At 40.2% G+C, this 18,213-nt stretch overlaps 1 protein-coding gene across 2 annotated transcripts in view; it reads right to left on the reverse strand.

Annotated features, from left to right (window-relative positions):
- SAFB2 (scaffold attachment factor B2) overlaps positions 1-18,213 on the reverse strand; it is a 31,899-nt gene that overhangs the window by 9,325 nt on the left and 4,361 nt on the right. For both annotated transcript variants that reach the window (XM_090289424.1, XM_090289425.1), the window contains exons 3-13: positions 17,119-17,183; positions 16,825-17,032; positions 14,653-14,711; positions 13,729-13,756; positions 12,307-12,817; positions 11,839-11,888; positions 11,198-11,298; positions 6,632-6,781; positions 6,430-6,542; positions 3,049-3,179; positions 1,684-1,775 (exon numbers count right to left, since the gene is read on the reverse strand). In XM_090289424.1, the coding sequence (XP_090145550.1) occupies positions 1,684-1,775; positions 3,049-3,179; positions 6,430-6,542; positions 6,632-6,781; positions 11,198-11,298; positions 11,839-11,888; positions 12,307-12,817; positions 13,729-13,756; positions 14,653-14,711; positions 16,825-17,032; positions 17,119-17,183 (1,508 nt within the window). The remainder of the gene's footprint in view (positions 1-1,683; positions 1,776-3,048; positions 3,180-6,429; positions 6,543-6,631; positions 6,782-11,197; positions 11,299-11,838; positions 11,889-12,306; positions 12,818-13,728; positions 13,757-14,652; positions 14,712-16,824; positions 17,033-17,118; positions 17,184-18,213) is intronic.

Genomic DNA, 18,213 nt, shown 5'->3' on the forward strand with positions numbered 1-18,213 from the left:
ACTTGGACTCACCACTTACTGGCAGCCTGACACAGGCTCTGAACCCCATCAATGTCAGCATCCCTATAACTTTCTGAAGGGCACCTGATAACCACCACCACAAAAGAATAACACAAATGCACCTTTGGACCTAGTAATCCCACTGGTCAGTACTTACAAGTCTGCCAAGAGGCAGGCACAGGAAGGCTGCACCACAGCAGTTTTCAAGAGGGGATGTATCCACCTACATGGGTGATTAAATGTCCTAGCACCGCACACACTGTACCAATGTCAACATCACCTTCCTGGCTTTGATACTGTGCTACAGTTACAGGAAACAAAACCACTGGGGAACCTGGGTGATAGAAACATAAGTCCTCTACCTTATCTTTTACAACTTCCTGTAAATCTGTAATAATTTTAAATTTTTTTAAATTATAAAGTGGAATGGTATATAAAGCTCTATGAGACACTGTCACATACAAAAGGTGTCCAAGAGCAAGTTACGGAAACCTCATTGCTGGAGGTGTTTCAGAGCATTCATGTGTGTGCTGAGTGTGTCATACCATGAGAGAAGTGTGAGGAGCCCACATGGAAGCAAAGAGGCTTTCGTTTTGCTTGTGTCCTGCCTTCCTGTACTATTTGAACGTCCTAATCATACATACATTCCTTTTTTTAACATCAGTTATCTGGGTGGTAAGTTTATTGGTCTTTTTTATATTCTTCTCTAGATTTCTCTGTATTTTTGATTTTCATGTAGTCCATAGGAAGATGGCATTAGCAACTGCTATTTATAGAATCCAAATGTTAGTTTAAAACTTAAGCCTCAACAACACAAAGTATTCTTAAATGAATCATAAAAAAATGAATTCACTGAAAAAGCACTCCTCTCATTGATGTGTTTAGCTGGAACCTTCATCTGGGAAGCAGTTTGTTTTCCAGCATAGGAAGAGCAAAATGAGAAGCCCCTAGCTTGTCCAGCTGTGTGCACAAGTTAACAGCAATGTAGCTTGTTCTCTGATGACATGAGGGTGGACTCCACTTTTCTTTTTGGTTTATTTAACAGAAGACTAGAAAGTCAACTAAAGAAAATGAATAAACTGCCATTAGATTAACCAAAGAGTAGAAGCTGCCTTCTGACTTGGAAAGCCTGGGTCTTGCCCTTCCTGCTCTGTGGCAAGCTATCGTTGGTAATCAGTTCTCCTAAAAGATGGTATAACCTGACAAAGAATCAAAGAAGGGTAAACACATTTCTGGAAAGCAAACATGGTAAAGTACTGTTCTGAAATAGGTTCTAGAACCTAATTTCATGTCTGTACTTATAATCTAAAGAGTTAACAACATGCCGCCTGAGGACTTCAAAGAACTCTTAAAATTTAATTATTTTAATTAAAAATTTTTTTATTTTAATTAAAATTTTTTTATTATTTTAATTAAAATTTTTTTTACTGATTTTAGAGAGGGCGGGGGAGAGAAACATCAATTTGTTGTTCCACTTATTTATGCACTCATTAGTTGATTGTTGTACATGCCCTAAACTGGGATCAAACCCACAACCTTGGCGTACCAGGACAACACTCTAACCAACTGAGCTACCCAGCTAGGGCCGAACTCTTAAAATTTTAAAGGCCAAACAATGTTTTCATAATGCAAACCAAAATAGTCAAACAACGGCTGGATTTGAGGTGGCAGAAGAATACTTACTCTTTCTTTTGACCTGCTTGTGGTTTTCACACTAATGACAGGCTCTCCCTTTGATTTATCCATTATAACTGTCCGTTCCATTCCTCTGCTTCCTTCAGGAAAAAAATGTAGTAATCTGTGAAAACATGCTGACAATCTCCTTTCCAGCAAGCAGCACATAAGCCAGCTGGGGGCTTTCACCATTCCATTAAGTGACTAATGCTAATGCTGGAGCCTCTGTGCCTTGTCCCTGTCTTCATGATGATATAAAAGGAACACTACCGATATGGCCAGCAGAAAACAGCTGGACAGATCTTGGCTCACCTGGAATTGAGTAGCTGTGACTTGCTCACACCTTACAACTTCAATCTGAGTCAAAGTGCATTCTGCAACGTGTTCTAAACACATCCACCTACAGGTTTCCTTTACCCCTCACATCCAATCCCAGTGGCTCTAGGATAACCAATTTCAATTTTTATTTCTCCCACACGTTCTGGAATGCTGTGCAAAATCCAGGCTCTTGCGCTCTAATCAGACACTGCTGACTCCGAGGGAGTCCCTCCCCCACCCCAACAAATGGGCTTCCCTTCATTTGTCTTCAGCAATAAAGGCTCCACACCAATTCTTCCTCTTCAGGACATGCCAAGCAGGCTCTAATCACCGGAACAATCACTGATTTAGGGAAATTTGTAATACTTGAGGAACATTTAAAAAATACGTTTCTCATGAGACTGCTGGCAAATTACCCCAATGATTAAGATCTAAATTGTAATGTGCTATACCAAATCCCAGTGCTCCAGATGGTGAGGTTTTGTTTCTGGTTTTCTTTTTTGGAAGGGGAAGGGATGTGCCTTTTTTGCCACAAAATATTCTGTGGTGCCTCATGCAAATCTCAAGGTGCAGAGCACAAGGAATTTTTATAAAATGACAACAGAGGTGGCCAAGCTCCAAGTGCAACTTCACAGGGTAGATGTTGTGAGGTCTTCTTTTTCTGTTTTTTGTTTTTAGATCAAGCTTTAACATGCAGGAAAAGTGGGATCACACACTTGCAGAACTACACTGAATTAGTTACAAGAACTAGGACACCCTCCCCTCTGGCAAATCCCACACTCCTTTCTGCTAAAGACTCAGGAAAAACAAGAACCCAGGTTACTGAGCAGCCAGTAAACTTAAAATTACTGACCAGAATACCCCAGATTTCTGCTGTCATGTAGAAACTCTTTTAGCCACCTCATCATCTGAGGCTCTGTGGCTTTAATGGCTTCCTATAAAAAGCAAAACTCAACAAAGTCACCAAAATGCTCGCTATACATACTTGATCTATGACACCCACCAGCCCACCCTGACCAGCTCTTCCTTGCTCGTGAACACTTAGGCTCTAATCACCTGATTTGGTGACCCTGGACCGATTTGTGGTTCCTGGTTTCAGCTCATCTTCGTCTTTTTCTTCCTTTTTAATGTCTTCAGGCTTTTTCCCCTCCTTTTTCTCGACCTTCTCTTCCTTCTTAATTACGGTTCTATGTAAAAACATGGTTATCAAACTTGAGTTCCTGAGACTCTAACAGGAGCAGTTTGCTTGCTGAGATTGCCACACAAAACAAACCAGCTTGACAGCAAGTGGATGGGGAGAATTATTTGAAAACTGCAGTAATAATCCTCTCTTCAGACACAGCCCCTATATGTATTCCCACTTAAGTTATCTGCTACATCTTGAAACATGAAGGATAAAACTGTAGGCACAATGGGATGCTCTTCCAAAATGCCAGACGCACTTGTATACAAGACAGACATGTAAGTAGACATGATGGAAGAATGCTTGTGAAAAACTAATTTTAAATATCTCATTTTAAAACATTTTGTATGTGTGCAATATTAAGTTTTGTGGGAAAAATTTTCTTCTCCAAATGCGTACAGTGAAATGTAAAATAGACATAGAGTTCAAGGACCAGAAGTTCCTACAGCATGAAGCAGTAAGCCACCCTGCCCACCAACACTCTGCACCTGGTAATTTCTGCATACTTTGAGGCATAAAAATGCTGTTTTTATGCCAGCAAAATAGCAGTTTTATTCTAAGCAGTGAAATAAATCATAGTTGCCATTCAAATTTGTCTTCCGTATTCCCTAATTTGTTTGTCTCAGGCAATTAAACTCTAAGTCACTAAATGCCTACCATGTACCAAGGTCCAGGACAGGAAAGCCAGGTCCTGCTGGGTTCTCTAACCAGCGCTTCTTGCCCTCTTTCCCAGCTCCCTCCTGAATTTCCATAGTATGGAACTGTTGTCTTTAAATTAATACTCATTTTAAGAAAAACTTTTAACTAAAAATATTAAAAAATGTAAGTACATACTATAATCCTTGATGGCATGTACCAAAAGAGACAATTTTCAATATTTTTTAATGTATTGGTTTCCCTTAAAAAAATAAAATAAAACAAAATGCTGCCCTGACTGGTGTGGCTCAGTGGTTGGGTGTCATCCTGCAAACCAAAAGGTCGCTGGTTGGATTCCCAGTCAGGGCACATGCCTGGGTTGTAAGCCATGTCCCCGGTTGGGCAGGTGAGAGAAGCAACCAGTCAATGCTTCTCTCGCACACAGATGTTTCTTTTCCTCGCTCTAAAAATAATAAATACTACACATGCAGCAAATGTCACATACACTTGTCCCATCCTCAAGATAACCACCACCCTTGGCGCCATAACTGTCAATCATTCCATTCAGCTCCACTTTTTGCACCTTTACAGGCACTTTCACATAACCCTGATGACCTTCAGGGATGATTTAATTTCTGGAGACTGACAAAATGGGATTGTCCTTGATATGCTGCTCTCTAGCACTTTTCACCCCATGCTTTAAAGGTTCTGTGTGGATATATACACAGGTCTGGCTCCTTTTAACTGTTATACAACAGTCCACAGTTCTTTACCATTTCCCTTCTGATAGGCTAGAGATCATTCCCAGTGACTATGTGACTGCGAATAAAGCCATCATGAATCATCATCTCTAATGTGCCTCTTCTACTACTCTGGGGTGGTGCCTTCTCCTTCTAAGGAGACCTGAAAATTTTTGTGACAAGGGATCCCTCCCTACTCTTTCTGTATTCATATGACACCCCTTGGACACAAAAAACTTGCTGATAACACTAAGTTAAAAAGTAATTTCCTAAAAAAAATAAACAAAAAAAAACCATAAGCATATAGGAAAAAAGGCTGGAGGACTATATACCAAAAAGTGTTTCCACTAGGTAGTGGCATTATGCCAGACTTCAGTGTGTGTTTTCTAGATAGCAATTACAGAAAAGTCACTCATTACCCAAGATAGCCAAGACAAGCTACCGCTATGGACAAGCTTCTGTATTTCACTTAGGCAGACAACTAAGCCTAGAAATTTTTAAAATGAAAGAAAAGGTTAATAAAGATGTTTATTTGAAGGGAAAAAATAAGGTTAAAAACAAACTTTAAGATGCTCAACCTCCTAGAAAAACTACTTGAAGGAAGTTTGATTTTTAACATCTTAAACTCATCAAGTTAAGTGCCCTAGAACTGGGGATTAAATCCTGGCCTTGACACTTGCTAGCTGAGCTGTGTGACCTTGGGTTGGTACATCCCCTTTCTGAGCCAGTTTTCTCTTCTATCTACATAGAGCACAGACCTCACAGAACTCTTCAGGGACTAAGAGAACCCTGTGACATGTTAACTGATTATTATCCCTTTTCCATAACCACATCTCACTTTTGTGATTTGAAAAATCAATGAATGAAAGGCATGTCAAGACACTAAGAAAACCAAAAAGTCTAAAAAGCTCCCCACACTTTGACAATACAGATTTTTTTTCAGCAACGCTAATAGGTGTGTTTCTTTTTTGAGAAGTTGCTGATAAAAATCATTGGTCTCACTTCTAATTACATGAAGGCCATTTCTCATGGGCCTATAATTTTCTATTTGGCCACAGAAAAAGACTAGCAATCACATCGTTAAAAACCTAGTCCAACTTATGATTATTGATGTCCATAGCCATGTTTACTCAACTATACATTTTCTTACATGAGAAACAAGAACAAAAAGAAATCACTGTAAGACTAACAGATTCTCAGCAAAGGGTTCAATTTTAGTGTGAGTAGACCTGGAAGTAGAAATAAATTGTTGACAATATAAACTTAACACAGATACACAGCCTTCTGTGAATAGATCTTTATCAAAGGTGAACTCACAGATATTCTGGGATATTTCAAGTTTTTTAGGGAAACACAGCAATACTTGACAACTGTCAGACGCTGCACAAACTACTAGCTTGACGTCATTCATTTCAAAATCCAATCAGGCTACATTCCTTTGAATAATGCTGTATCTTAGCAAAGCTGGGATAAAAGGCAAGATTCAGGTGAAAATCAACCTGGACCACAAAATGATTCTAAGGTGTGAGAGGCTGTGCAAGGGCCTAGGATGTTAAGAATGAAAAAGAAATATTATTCTTTCATTTTGTGTTTTTTTTTTTTTTTTTCCCAATAGGCTACTGGGTTGTTTGGATATAAATACTTATTAAGGATCATCTGAATCAATTTTTTAGTTTAAGGTTACTCCAATGAATACCTATTGAAAGCTGAATATTGAAGTGATAGCAAGACACAGAAATCACGAGCAATGTAAATGAGAAGCTGGTGAGGCTGTGTGTGCAAAGCACACAGGCTTGTTTCATGAGTGATCCTGTGGCTGCCACCTGCCCTCCCAGCCATCACCCCAAAAGAAAGCTTTAAAAAAAAAAATCACTTTACTTTTCAATTTTGATCTCCACAGAATGATGTCTGTCAATACTAGGTACTTTCTCCTTCTTCACTTCACACTCCTTTCTATCGGACAGCTTTTTCCCAGCAGGTTCGTTTTTGGCCTAAAATATAATGCAGACAGAAATGGCTCACAGACTAGGTCTTCTTCCATGTGAAGCTTGTAAGTTACAATGGGCAAGGAATTTCTCACCTTCTCTACAGAAATCATTCTTCCATGAAGCTCAGTCCTGTGGAGATGGCTGATACACTTTGTAGCCTCATCGGATGTCGACATGGTGACGAAGCCATAGCACCGAGCCCCAGGACTGCGGGCATTGGTCACCACTTTGGCCCCAACAACCTTCATGGGAAAGGGCACTCTTATTTTCTCATACAAATAACCACACAATGTTAAAAATTATTAGCAGTTAACTAATCAAAATCATTTCCATTAGTTTTTACTTCTTCAGAAATTATCAGTTCTTCATAGTTATTAAAGTGGTTCTAACTAATCCTGGCCTGTCAAAATACAATTGCTTTGGATAAAATATCAGCTCTCATAATGACAAAAAACAAATAGGAAATGCTAAAAACAGTTAAACTTCACTAACCAAAACATGTTAATTAATCAAAAGTCTATCCCATTCGGATCATTTTCTCCAATTCCATGGTATCCATGTATAGCTGAGGGAATTTCTACTTAGAACTGCACGCCTATCTATGTGGCCCATGGCTAAGAAGACCTTGAACACAGATGTAGAGTGAACTTCCACTTTCAGCCAGAACGGAATACCAAACATTAACCCTGCTGCCTGAAACAACTTAAAAAACAGGAGGAAATGCAGGCAATAAGGGTTTTCAGACACCAGACATTAGGCTACACAGGATGGTGACACCTGCAGGTATGGAAACGCATGAGGTGGCCTCATGGTTGCCCTGTCTTTCGGCCTGAAGGTTCCAGGCCATGGGCAGGGAAGAGGAACCAAGGGGCTGGTATCCCTGAAGTGAGCAGAGGTTGGCGTCTGAGATCAAAGCAATAAGCAATCATAGTACCACAGGAAGAGCCATGCCAAAACAGCCACAAAAAGCTGCACAGTGCATGTGTATGAGAAAACCGCCAAGGCTAGTGAGAGGACTGCCTGCAGAAGGAGAGGAAACAAACCCTGGGGCTTACTCAGTGCTGCAAAAGGCCCACTTCACGTAGAGTGAACCCAACAGCTGGGTAGGAAATCTTGTAAGTCATGGGTATCTGGCAGAGTGCTCAGCAGGGTGTTGCCCCAAGAGTGGATGAAGATAGCCCTGAGCTCTGGTCTGATTAACAAAGCTTAACAGCAAGCCTCAGAAGGAGAAGTAACTGAATTGTGCCCCAACAAAAGCTCAAGGAATTTGTAGGGATGCAAGAATAACTAACTGTCAACAAAGTAAAAGTCACATTGCCTGACAGCCAACCAAAATCCACTGGGTTAGCCAACAAGCAGGGAAGTCTGACTCTAATGAAGAAAACTAACCAATAGAATCAGACTCAGAAATGACACAATGACAGAATTAGTGGTCACAGATACTAAGCAATTGTTTTAGCTATATCCTAAATATTCAAGAAGGCGGAGAAACTACTAAGCATGTAAACACACAACAATATTTTAAAATACCCAAACCAAACTTCTGAGATGAAAAATACATTAGATGGGACAACAGACACTGCAGAAGAAAAGATTAAGGAAACTGAAGACATGGTAAGAGAAGCTATTTAAAATAAAACAGAGAAAAAAGACTGACAATACAAAAGAAACCAGAGCAATGTGTGGAGTCCTAAAAGGCTGACAGTGCAGGGGGGAAAAAAAAAAAAAGCAAATGAAATCAACGCACATCATCAGTAAACTGCTCCAAACCAGTGATAAAGGAAAATCTTAAAGGCAGCCAGAAGAAGAAAGCTACATGTGTGCTAAAAGGAGAAGCATGGCCAACTGGTAAGAACCAATGTGAGCCAGGAGGCAGTGGAGCAGCTTTGCCATCTGGAAGAAAATCAGTCAACCTGGAATTCCACACCCAGCGAAAACAGCTTGCAAAAATGAAGGCGAAAGAATGACTTGGATACATACAAATTCCTCATTGGCAACTATACCCTACAAGAAATGTTCAAGGAGAAGGAAAATGATCCCAGTGGGAACTTGGATAAAAACAAAAAAAAAAATAAAGAGCACCCAAATTGTGAATATGTGAAAAATTAAAAACTCACTTTTTTTCTTACTTATAAATCTCTTTAAAGGTAATAGTTAAAAAAAAAAACAAAAAAAAAAACAACCCAGCCCTGGCTGGTGTGGCTCACTGGATTGTGCACCAGCATGCAAACCAAAGGGTCACTGATTCAATTCCCAGTCAGGGCACGTGCCTGGGTTGCAGGCCAGGTACCCAGTTGGGGGTGCGTGAGAGACAACCACATTGATGTTTCTCTCCCTCTCTTTCTCCCTCCCTTCCCCTCTCTCTAAAAATAAATAAAATTTTTAAAAACGAAAAAGAAAAAAAACCCCACAAACACAAGCCAGTAATACTCTGTGTGGTTTACTGAATAGATGTATGATGATAACATCACAAAGGCTGGGAGGAGGCAATGGCAGTGTACTATTGTAAGGTACTAGTATAATATCACTGGGAGATAGATTACAGTAAGTTGAGATGTGTGCTGCAATTCCTAAAAGCAACCAATAAAAAAAAGTTGCAGCTCAGTCAAAGGGACAAAGAAAAAAATCAAGAGAAATCAAAATATGTTGAGACAAATGAAAATGGACAGTCAATACATAAAAATTATGGAATGAAGCAAAAACCATTCTAAAGGGTACATTCATAGCAACAAACACATCAAGAAACAGACAAAACAACTCAAATAAAAACCTAACTTTATACCTCAAGGAACTTGAATAGTTATACCAGTTATACATAGTTGTAGGTAATAAACCACAAATCATAAAAAATACCCAATGCAAAAAGAAGCAAATAGGAACAAGTGATTTAAGAAGAAACAGGAGAGAGAAAATACAGAGCCAGACCACAGAATATCTGCATTAAATGTAAAAGTTCTGTAGGACATCTGAAGCAAGGGTGGGGCCAGCCCCTCAGATGTACAAAGAGCCCCTGAGACATAGGAGCCCTGGGTTCTGGCTCTGACCACCTCTGATTGTGGGTCAACTTGAACACGTCATCTTTTCTTTTTGGACCTGTGCTTCCAACTGTGACAAGGTCGGGGAACGGTTCATACTCTCTGGGTTCCCTGCACAGATTTTTGCATTTCTGTTCCCTCCCACCCCTCAGAGATGGAGTTCTGCTCTGCCTGCAGAGGAAAGCTCCAGAGTACCCCCTACAGGGCCCAAAGTGTGACAAAAACCTCTGCTAATGACACAGGTGTCAGTTCTCAGAGCAGAGATGAAGCTTCACAATTTTACCTCTCCTTATGGTCAAGAGGCTGAGTCAATTATGTTTTTTGACCTTTTTATCAAAGTAATCATCACTTACAATGACAGTTAAACCCAAATGAGGGCAGATACTATGAGAAGCTCGCATATCCCTGTCCACCCCATTCCCTTTGCCCTCTTCTCTAAAGCTCCTCACAGCAACCTTTGATGAGTTCATCCAAATTATAAAGCTCTGTTCCATCATGGGGGCTTCCTTTGTGGAGCTGAACTCTACAAGCATGCCAAACTCCAGTCACTCAGGCCTTTCCCTAAATATCTTCCTCAGGGAACACACCTCCCAAATCTAAATTAGGTCTCCCTACCATACATAACTGGCATACTGTAATTTTCCTTAACATACTTATTAGATGTGTTGTACTGAGTATGTGTTTATTTTTTAAGTGATTTTCCCACCAGCCTGTAAGATCTATGATGACAGGGACTTTATACCTGTTTGCTTAGGCTTTTATAATCAGTGCCTGAGTCCAGAAGGAGGTCAACAAAACAGATGAGTAGGTTACAACTTAATTTTCCAAGCTCTTCTCAATGCTTCTTCTGGAATCTGTCTGCGTAAGTCACTAATGCATTCACCAATACCTAGCTGGGTGATACAGATCTGAGCAAAGATAGGACCAGAGCAGCCAGGATGATAGCTGCAGAAACTCTGCCTGGAATCCCTGGAACTTCTCAACACCTCCAGGCACCACCCACTACCCCTCCCTCAGAGGGCCACTTTCCATAGGCACTCAGGAGACAAGGACAGTCCCTATGGTTTATAAGAAGACTGCTTCATCACCTAACTCCAAAATAGCAGAATCATTTTTAAAAGTCCTTCAAGTTCCTTGGAAAGTTTCTGAACTGTATTATTTTCCTCCTGCCTCCGACAAACAGTATATTAGGTGATTTATTTGTAAACCACCATCACATTCCAGTTCTCAAACTATATACTTAAGATGCTATAAAATATAGAAGTCAACACTTCACTTACTGTTAAAGAAAAAAAGTTAGCATGCCAGCTTTAAGTTTTGCATACGCCAGAAGACAGCAGTTTCTTGAAGAGAAGTCAGAGAGAACCGCAAAATGTTCAGATCGTAGCTATTTATACGTTTTCTACATAGTGTTCTATGCCATGATGATCTACTCTGCATGTTATTTACTCTGAACCAGAAAAAAGGGCACACAACTCAAAACTGAGGTTCTTTTCCCCCCTGAAAACCTCCCCTGCTCTTTTAAAAACCATAAATGACCACTAATAAAATCAGCAAAAAATCTTGAGTGTATTATTTAATGTCAAATTGAGGATAGGCAGCAAGATAAAAGGGAGAGCCTACCTTCCCATACTTGCTGAAAAGATTCTTCAGATCTGTCGCTCGAGTTGTGGAGGACAGTCCGCTGACCCACAAATTCCTACCAGAACTGCTGCAGATGCGACCTGAAGCAGGAGGGAGAAAATTATGCTTTGCCCCCAGGCATAAAAGGAAGCTCGACCACTCCCCTAAGTCTGGCCCTCTTTTAAACCCTAACTACATCCAATTTCAACTCTTCTGATTCAAGAATTTAATTAATGTCAATACCAAGGACAGATGATGAAAAATCTGGATGGCAGAAACAGTTTTCTTACTTGAGGAATAATCATGTCCAGGTCAGTTACAAACTGAAATGTCTTCCAATGATCAGATCTCAACCAAGATAGCAGTTTCTATAACTCCTGTTATATTATTCAATGAAGAATGGGATTTTAATAGGATGCAGTGTAATAGAATTTTTACTACCCCATAAAGAACCACCACCGGAGTGACATAAAACATAGCTCAACATTTAAAACTAATCTCTCAAGATACAATTAGATGGTTTATTCCAGTAATCCGCAATAAAACAAACTACTGGATCCAGAACCTGGCAACTTCCACGCCCCTCCCTCCCAAGCTAAGGGATCCACAGGTGGCTCCCCACCATGTAAGTTAAATCATACCTTTTTCATCTTTAATGATTGGCTTTATATCTTTTTCTTCCTTAAAAGAACTAGAGACGAAAGTTAATGTTAATCACACAGGAAAAAAACAAGAGAACTAAATTAAAAATATGTGCTAAAACTGAATACCTACCAGAAAATTAGTCTGAAATAAAACTTTAACAGACGCCTTTGCAAGCTTATATTGGATATCTGCCCCCCCCGCCCCCAAATACAATGTCAGATTCTTAAGTCAATCGATTTAACTGAAGAGAACACTTAGCAATTTAAAAGCACAACCATGGTAGGTTGAGAAAAAGAAATCAAATCAGCCATTAAAAATACAAAGAGAAATCAAACATTCTTTAGAGATAAACTACAATTTCGTCAGTCTGGCTGGCCAATTGCAGAAAAAAACAGCTTATGTGTGTCATTAAACGACCAATGAAAAGGAGATAGCATCTGGTCTAAAACTGAGAAAAAACAAACCTCATTTTCTGATCAGCGCCCTCACTGGCTGAGGACTCTTTAGGAGCCGGAGGGACTTCATTACAAGCTTCAAAAGCAAACTTCTTCACGTCTTCTTTGCTATCTCTGGGGTCTGGGCTTGAGGCTTCCCGGGGTGCTTCCGTGACCTCCTCGCTAGAGGCTTCCGCGCACTCTGAGGCTTTACTACTCTGCTCAACTGGCTCCTCTAGCCCTACAGGCTCACAGTCCATCCTCTCGTCACCGCCTGTCTGCTCCACGGGCTCCCTTTTCACTACCGCTAACAGGGTGTCTGCCTTGCTCCACTGAGCTTGTGCTGTTGACTCGCTGGCCAAATCTAAATCACCCTCCTCCGGATGGCCGCTGCCAAAAAGGTCTTCTTCCTCCGCAAGCTTTCTGTCTGGCCCCACGCTACTTGTATCCTGTGCAAATGGCTGCTCCAGCTCGGAACCTTCTTCTTTTACTGGCTCAGATTTACAAGTTTCCCCCAAAATGTCGAGTATTTTCTCATTTTCTACGGATTTAACAGGAATAGAATGGCACAAGGTTTAATTACCAGGGAAATAAAGCAATCACAAATGTGGAACTGGCACGGCTGCCACACTAACACAAAGAGAACTGCTAGCTACACAGAGATTGGAAAACCCGCGGGTACACATGTTAAACTGGTTACACTACCTGCACTCCAACCGACTGCTAGAGTAAGCCGCTACACTACATGGAAAAGGCCCCACAGATTTAAACACCTACAACAACTTGGCTGCTTCTCAACAGTCTTCTTCATGTTTTGTTCAAGTCTGGGTCTTCTGACTTATTTTTCCAATGTCCAAGGTGCTGAACCGAATGCAGTCACCATTCAATGACAGCTCAATTTCCAAATTTCTTTGAATTTCTTTTTAAGAGAACAGTCCAAAATGAAAACCAGAAACTCTTCAGATGGCGAGAGATAAACGCAGTTCAGAAGGGAAATAATATGTTGGAAATTTTCATGAAGAAACTCTGTTTTCTCTTCTGGAATCCAGTCACTTCTCAGGTTATAAAGTGCCCTGACAACCGCATTATTCTGCCTTAGCTGCATTAGTCAAATTGACTGCAGAGAAATATCACAAGATCTGTTTCATGTGTAGAAACACACAGAAGAATCACAAGGAGAAATTACGTAAATACCACTCTATGTGGTTAAAGAGATGAACATAATAATCACTACATCTCACCACATATATATATGACCTCTAGAAACCGTAATGGCTGTTCCACAGATCTGGTGATATGAATGGGTTTCCAATCTCTGATCCTTGTATGATCTGGATTGTCCACCATTAAAATCATTTATAAGACCGTAACACAGCATAAAATAGACAGCTTGAAAAAAATAGTAGTGAGAAAACTTTCAAACCATAACTGTTGTGTTTCTCTTATCAGTACCTGGCTCCAATAGTGGTTCTTCAATATCCTATTTCAAAAAAGAAAAGAAAGAAAAACCACAGGCATTTAAAAACTGGTCAGATACATTTCCTAAGCAGATACAGCTTTCACTCAAGTATAAGTAAATGCCTGTTTCAAAGAATTTTTTCCACTCAAAACAATGTATTCCAACCTACAATCATTTTGTCAGTTTCTCCCCAGCAAAAGCACAAAGGTAGTGGTACTATTTAGCCTGTTCAATTCTCCCCTCAGAGTCTGGCCACCCCACCCCACCCCAAGTCCAAGTTAATCTAATGGCCTCACACAGATGGAGATGGCCACTGCTTTATATATTACACCTGAAGGGAGAAAAAAAAAAAAATGTTCCTCCCAATATAAACTATTATTTATAACTGGAACCTATTAACAAAACCATCTTTCTACCCCACTTAAAACCTTTCCCTGATCTCGTCCTGTAGGTAAGACTGTCTCCCAAATCCTTTCCCAGCCCATAGTCTCTGGTAGTCAGGCCCACCTGCTTCTGCAGCCCCATCCCTGCCCCTCTGCCCTTATCCTGTGCACTCCATACTCCATGCCTGCAGTGAGTCACACTCCCCTCTACCCCAATGTCATGCCTTAAATTGAATAGGACTTCCTCCAGGAAGCTTCTAAGGGCTTTTGTTGGCCAACTACATGAACTTCTCCCTCATCAAACTCCTCTTCCCTTCCAGTTACGTTCTTTTTCATTATTAACCCTGCCCCCACTAGACTGCAAGCTCCAAAACTGACAGGTTTGGTTCTCAACAACTTATCCCCAGCACCCAGCTCAGTATCAATACCCAGTGAATAGTTTTTACATACATGTACACATCCTTTCTCACTATATAAAGTTAACTATTCATGTAAAATTTCCAGCCACGCAGAAACAGATAGATGGTCACTTACTGAAGGTACTTTGAAATCCAACGATGAAGCATCCAAAGTGCTCTCGAAGCCTTCCCCGTCTACCTAAATGATGATGAAAGGTCACTTTGTGGGGACAGAGCTCTGAATGCCAAAACCTGTGCCTCACTATGTTCCAGGCAGCCCACATATCTATTTCCTTCATACACCTGCTTCCATCTGGAAATCAACTGTTAGATTATTTGGTTTATTACTTTCCTCCCTGCCCCCACACCTGCTTAAGCATTGGGTAATACCAGCATGGCTGACAGAGGCTCACAGGTGGTCGGCATTCTGTCAGCACTGTTCAAATGAGTGAATTCATTACACAGGCAATTTCTACACACTGATGGTGTACATACACCACTCCGCCACAGAATTCCCAAAGTAGAACTCAAAACTAGGCATTCCTCCGATTTCACTTGATAGCAACTTTAACTGGCACTTTCTTCTGGAGTGCTTTATTTAACAAATACTTAATATGACTGCTTCTTTTTTACTATACCAAAAATAAAAATAAAAATAAGGAAATTAAAAAAAAACAAAACCCCAACTATTTATAGGTTACCAAATATGAAGGCTTTTTACCTTTATAAATACAATACAAAAATATTCCTTTCCAGATATTTTCTCTTTTTCATTTTCTAGGTTTGAACCTTTATAACCTGGATGCTTCCATTAACCAAGAAGTTAGAAACCAAGTACATGCTTTGAAAATAATTAACATGACACAGCGAGATCATGCCTAGACAGGGCTGATCAGCTGCTTAATACTATTCTAGGTTGAGGTGTGGGGATGTTTGGAGTTCGTGACTTTTGACCTGAAAGGTTTAAAGTTCAGTCCTACGAAGGCAGTTTTTTTCAGTTTAAACCTGTAATGCCTTAAATAAATAACACAACCAAATTAGAATGGCTGGGCATGCTGAGTTGGTGAGATTAAAATGGCCATCATTTCTAGCATGGCCACCACAAAGAGCTCTATGCCAAAGTACTGCAAGAACTTGGGAAGGCGACATTGGTAACAAAGCATACCTTACACACAAGGACATTAACAGTGGATCCCTTTAATAGGAGGGGTTCTTTTGGTGTGACAAATATCTTCCTTCACTGTATTTCACATCTTTTTTTTAAGTGTTTATTTATTTTTAGAGAGGGTAAGGGAGGGAAAAAGAGGAGAGAAACATCAATTGAGTGCTTCTCAGTTCCCCAAAAGGGGTCCAATCCTGAAACCCAAGCATGTGCCCTAACCAGGATTGAACTAGTGACTCTTGCTGGTCAGGGCTGTACTTCATATCTTTTATTCTGACTGTACATCCTTATGCATAAACTTTCTAAAATAGCAACAGGATTATCTGGCTGATGTGTTATGAACTGTTTTTGTTTTATCTATTTTTTTTAACCTATTTTTTAAAAAAGGAAAATATTTTTTGCCCTGACTGGTGTGGCTCAGTTGATTGGAGCATCACCCTATACACCGAAAGGTTGTGCAGGTTCAATTCCTGGTTTGATCCCTAGCTGGGGAGCCTACAAAAGGCAACCAGTCAATGTTTCTCTTTCTCTCTCTCTCGCTCACAATGAGAAAAGTGTCCTTGGGTGTGGACAAAAAATAAAAATTAAAAAAATCAGAAAAAGGAAAATATGTAAAAAAAAATTTTTAAAGATTTATTTTTAGAGAGAAGGGAAGGGAGAGAGAAGGAAAGGGAGAGAAACATTGATGAGCAAGAGAAACATTGATTAGTTGCCTCTTGCACATCCCCAATTGGGGACCTGGCCTGCAACCAAGGCATGTGCCCTGACTGGGAATCAAACTGGCAACCTTTCAGTTCACAGGCTGCAGCTCAATCCACTGAGCAACACCAGCCAGGGCAAAAATACTTTACCAACTGTGCCAACCTTTTGTTTTATAATTTATGCTTAGAAAGTGTCTCCCACCCAATTATAAATATTCTCAAGTACCACAGAAAAGTTTTCCATTAATCAATATCTGATCTATGTGGAGTTTAAATGGACAGAATTTACCACCAAGGTTCAGAGCCTAAATTAAGTGTTTATGGTGACTGGTGATTTCGCTGCTTGCTACTTAATCAATCCCTAGTATGTTCTCGCTAATATAAACAGCACATAAACACTGGGAGCCTCGGGGCTCTTGGCACATTCCACATGTCTCAGCGTTACCTACAGCATGTTCTGTGAGCTGAGCTGGGAGCTCTCTCAGCTGTGCGGCCACATACTCTTTGCTATCACAAAGGGAATCAAGGATGCTGTCCGAGCCATCTTCCCCAAAGTCTGGGGCACTGCTATTCTCAACTTCAGCTTCTTCTAATACACTAACGTCCATCATGTCAAGATTCTGCAAGCTCTCCAAACTTGCTTCCACATCCTCCTATAAAGAGGAATGAGAGGTGTCAATGAACAGATGGACCAAAATTCACGAGCTCCTGCTGTTGTCTCCACTGTCACACCACATACCTGCCCATCTCTGGAATCCTCTTCTAGGCCATTGTCTTCTGTGCCTTCTTCCTCTGTCTTCTGTCCTAATAACAAAATAATTGTTTAATCAGATAATACTCAGGTCTGGCCTAATGATTAGTTTATGCAGAACAATAGATTTTAATCCTGGAGAGAATTTGTTACAAGGAAACTAAAATAATTGCCTGTCCTATTGTGTGATTTTGTCTCCATTGGGACACGAATATCTTGGATTTCTATAATACTGTCAAACAAAATATTCTGATTTTGCACAGAATACCTAAGAGCTTCAGAAGACTTCACAACCACCCATAAAGTAAAACAAACATCCGAAGAGTGAGCAAAGGATAACAGGCATTTTTCAACAAACGTAATTTTAATATCCATCTAGTAATCAAAGAACTGCAACCTTCAAAATTATTCTGGATTATTAACTTGCTAGTTTTCCCTATATTCCACCATTTCAAGCAGATCACCTGCCTTTCAATAGTCTTGAGCTCAAGAACTTTTTTCTGCAAGGCAAAGGCTAACATAAAGTCCATGGTCATGCTGAGCCATAATGAATGCAAAACAAGTATTTATAGTTAATGCTAGGCATTCCCAAGGGGGAGGCTAGAGGGAAAGGAGAGGCTCCACATGAATAGAAAGCCTCAAAAACATACATGCCCTTTATTCCAGGTGTTCCCCTTAGGACATGCACTAAAATATCTGATAAGAAATTCAAAACAGAGGTATTTATTTCTTCTAGAAAGTCTATACAGCCTAAACATCTACAAGGGAAACATGTTATAGCATATTTGGTACGTATGTGGGATACCAGCATGGGGAGTAAATGGGGAGAGTGGGGTGTAATCTGGCAATATCTGGAGATATTTTGGGAACGTGTGCTACTGGCATCAATCTAGTGGGTAATGAGTGACTGGGGATGGTGCTCACCATACCATATCGCACAGGACAGCACCCTACCACAAAGAATTCTTCACTCCAAATAGTCAATAGTGCCAAGGCTATAAAACTTCATGGTACACCATACAACGTTTTACAACTTAAAATAAAAAGCTCTCAAAAAATATTAAATATAAGAAAGTTCTCATT

The sequence above is a fragment of the Furipterus horrens genome, unplaced genomic scaffold (genome assembly GCF_987537825.1).
Source record: "Furipterus horrens unplaced genomic scaffold, mFurHor1.1.pri manual_scaffold_10, whole genome shotgun sequence".
Classification (NCBI taxonomy): Eukaryota; Metazoa; Chordata; class Mammalia; order Chiroptera; family Furipteridae; genus Furipterus; species Furipterus horrens.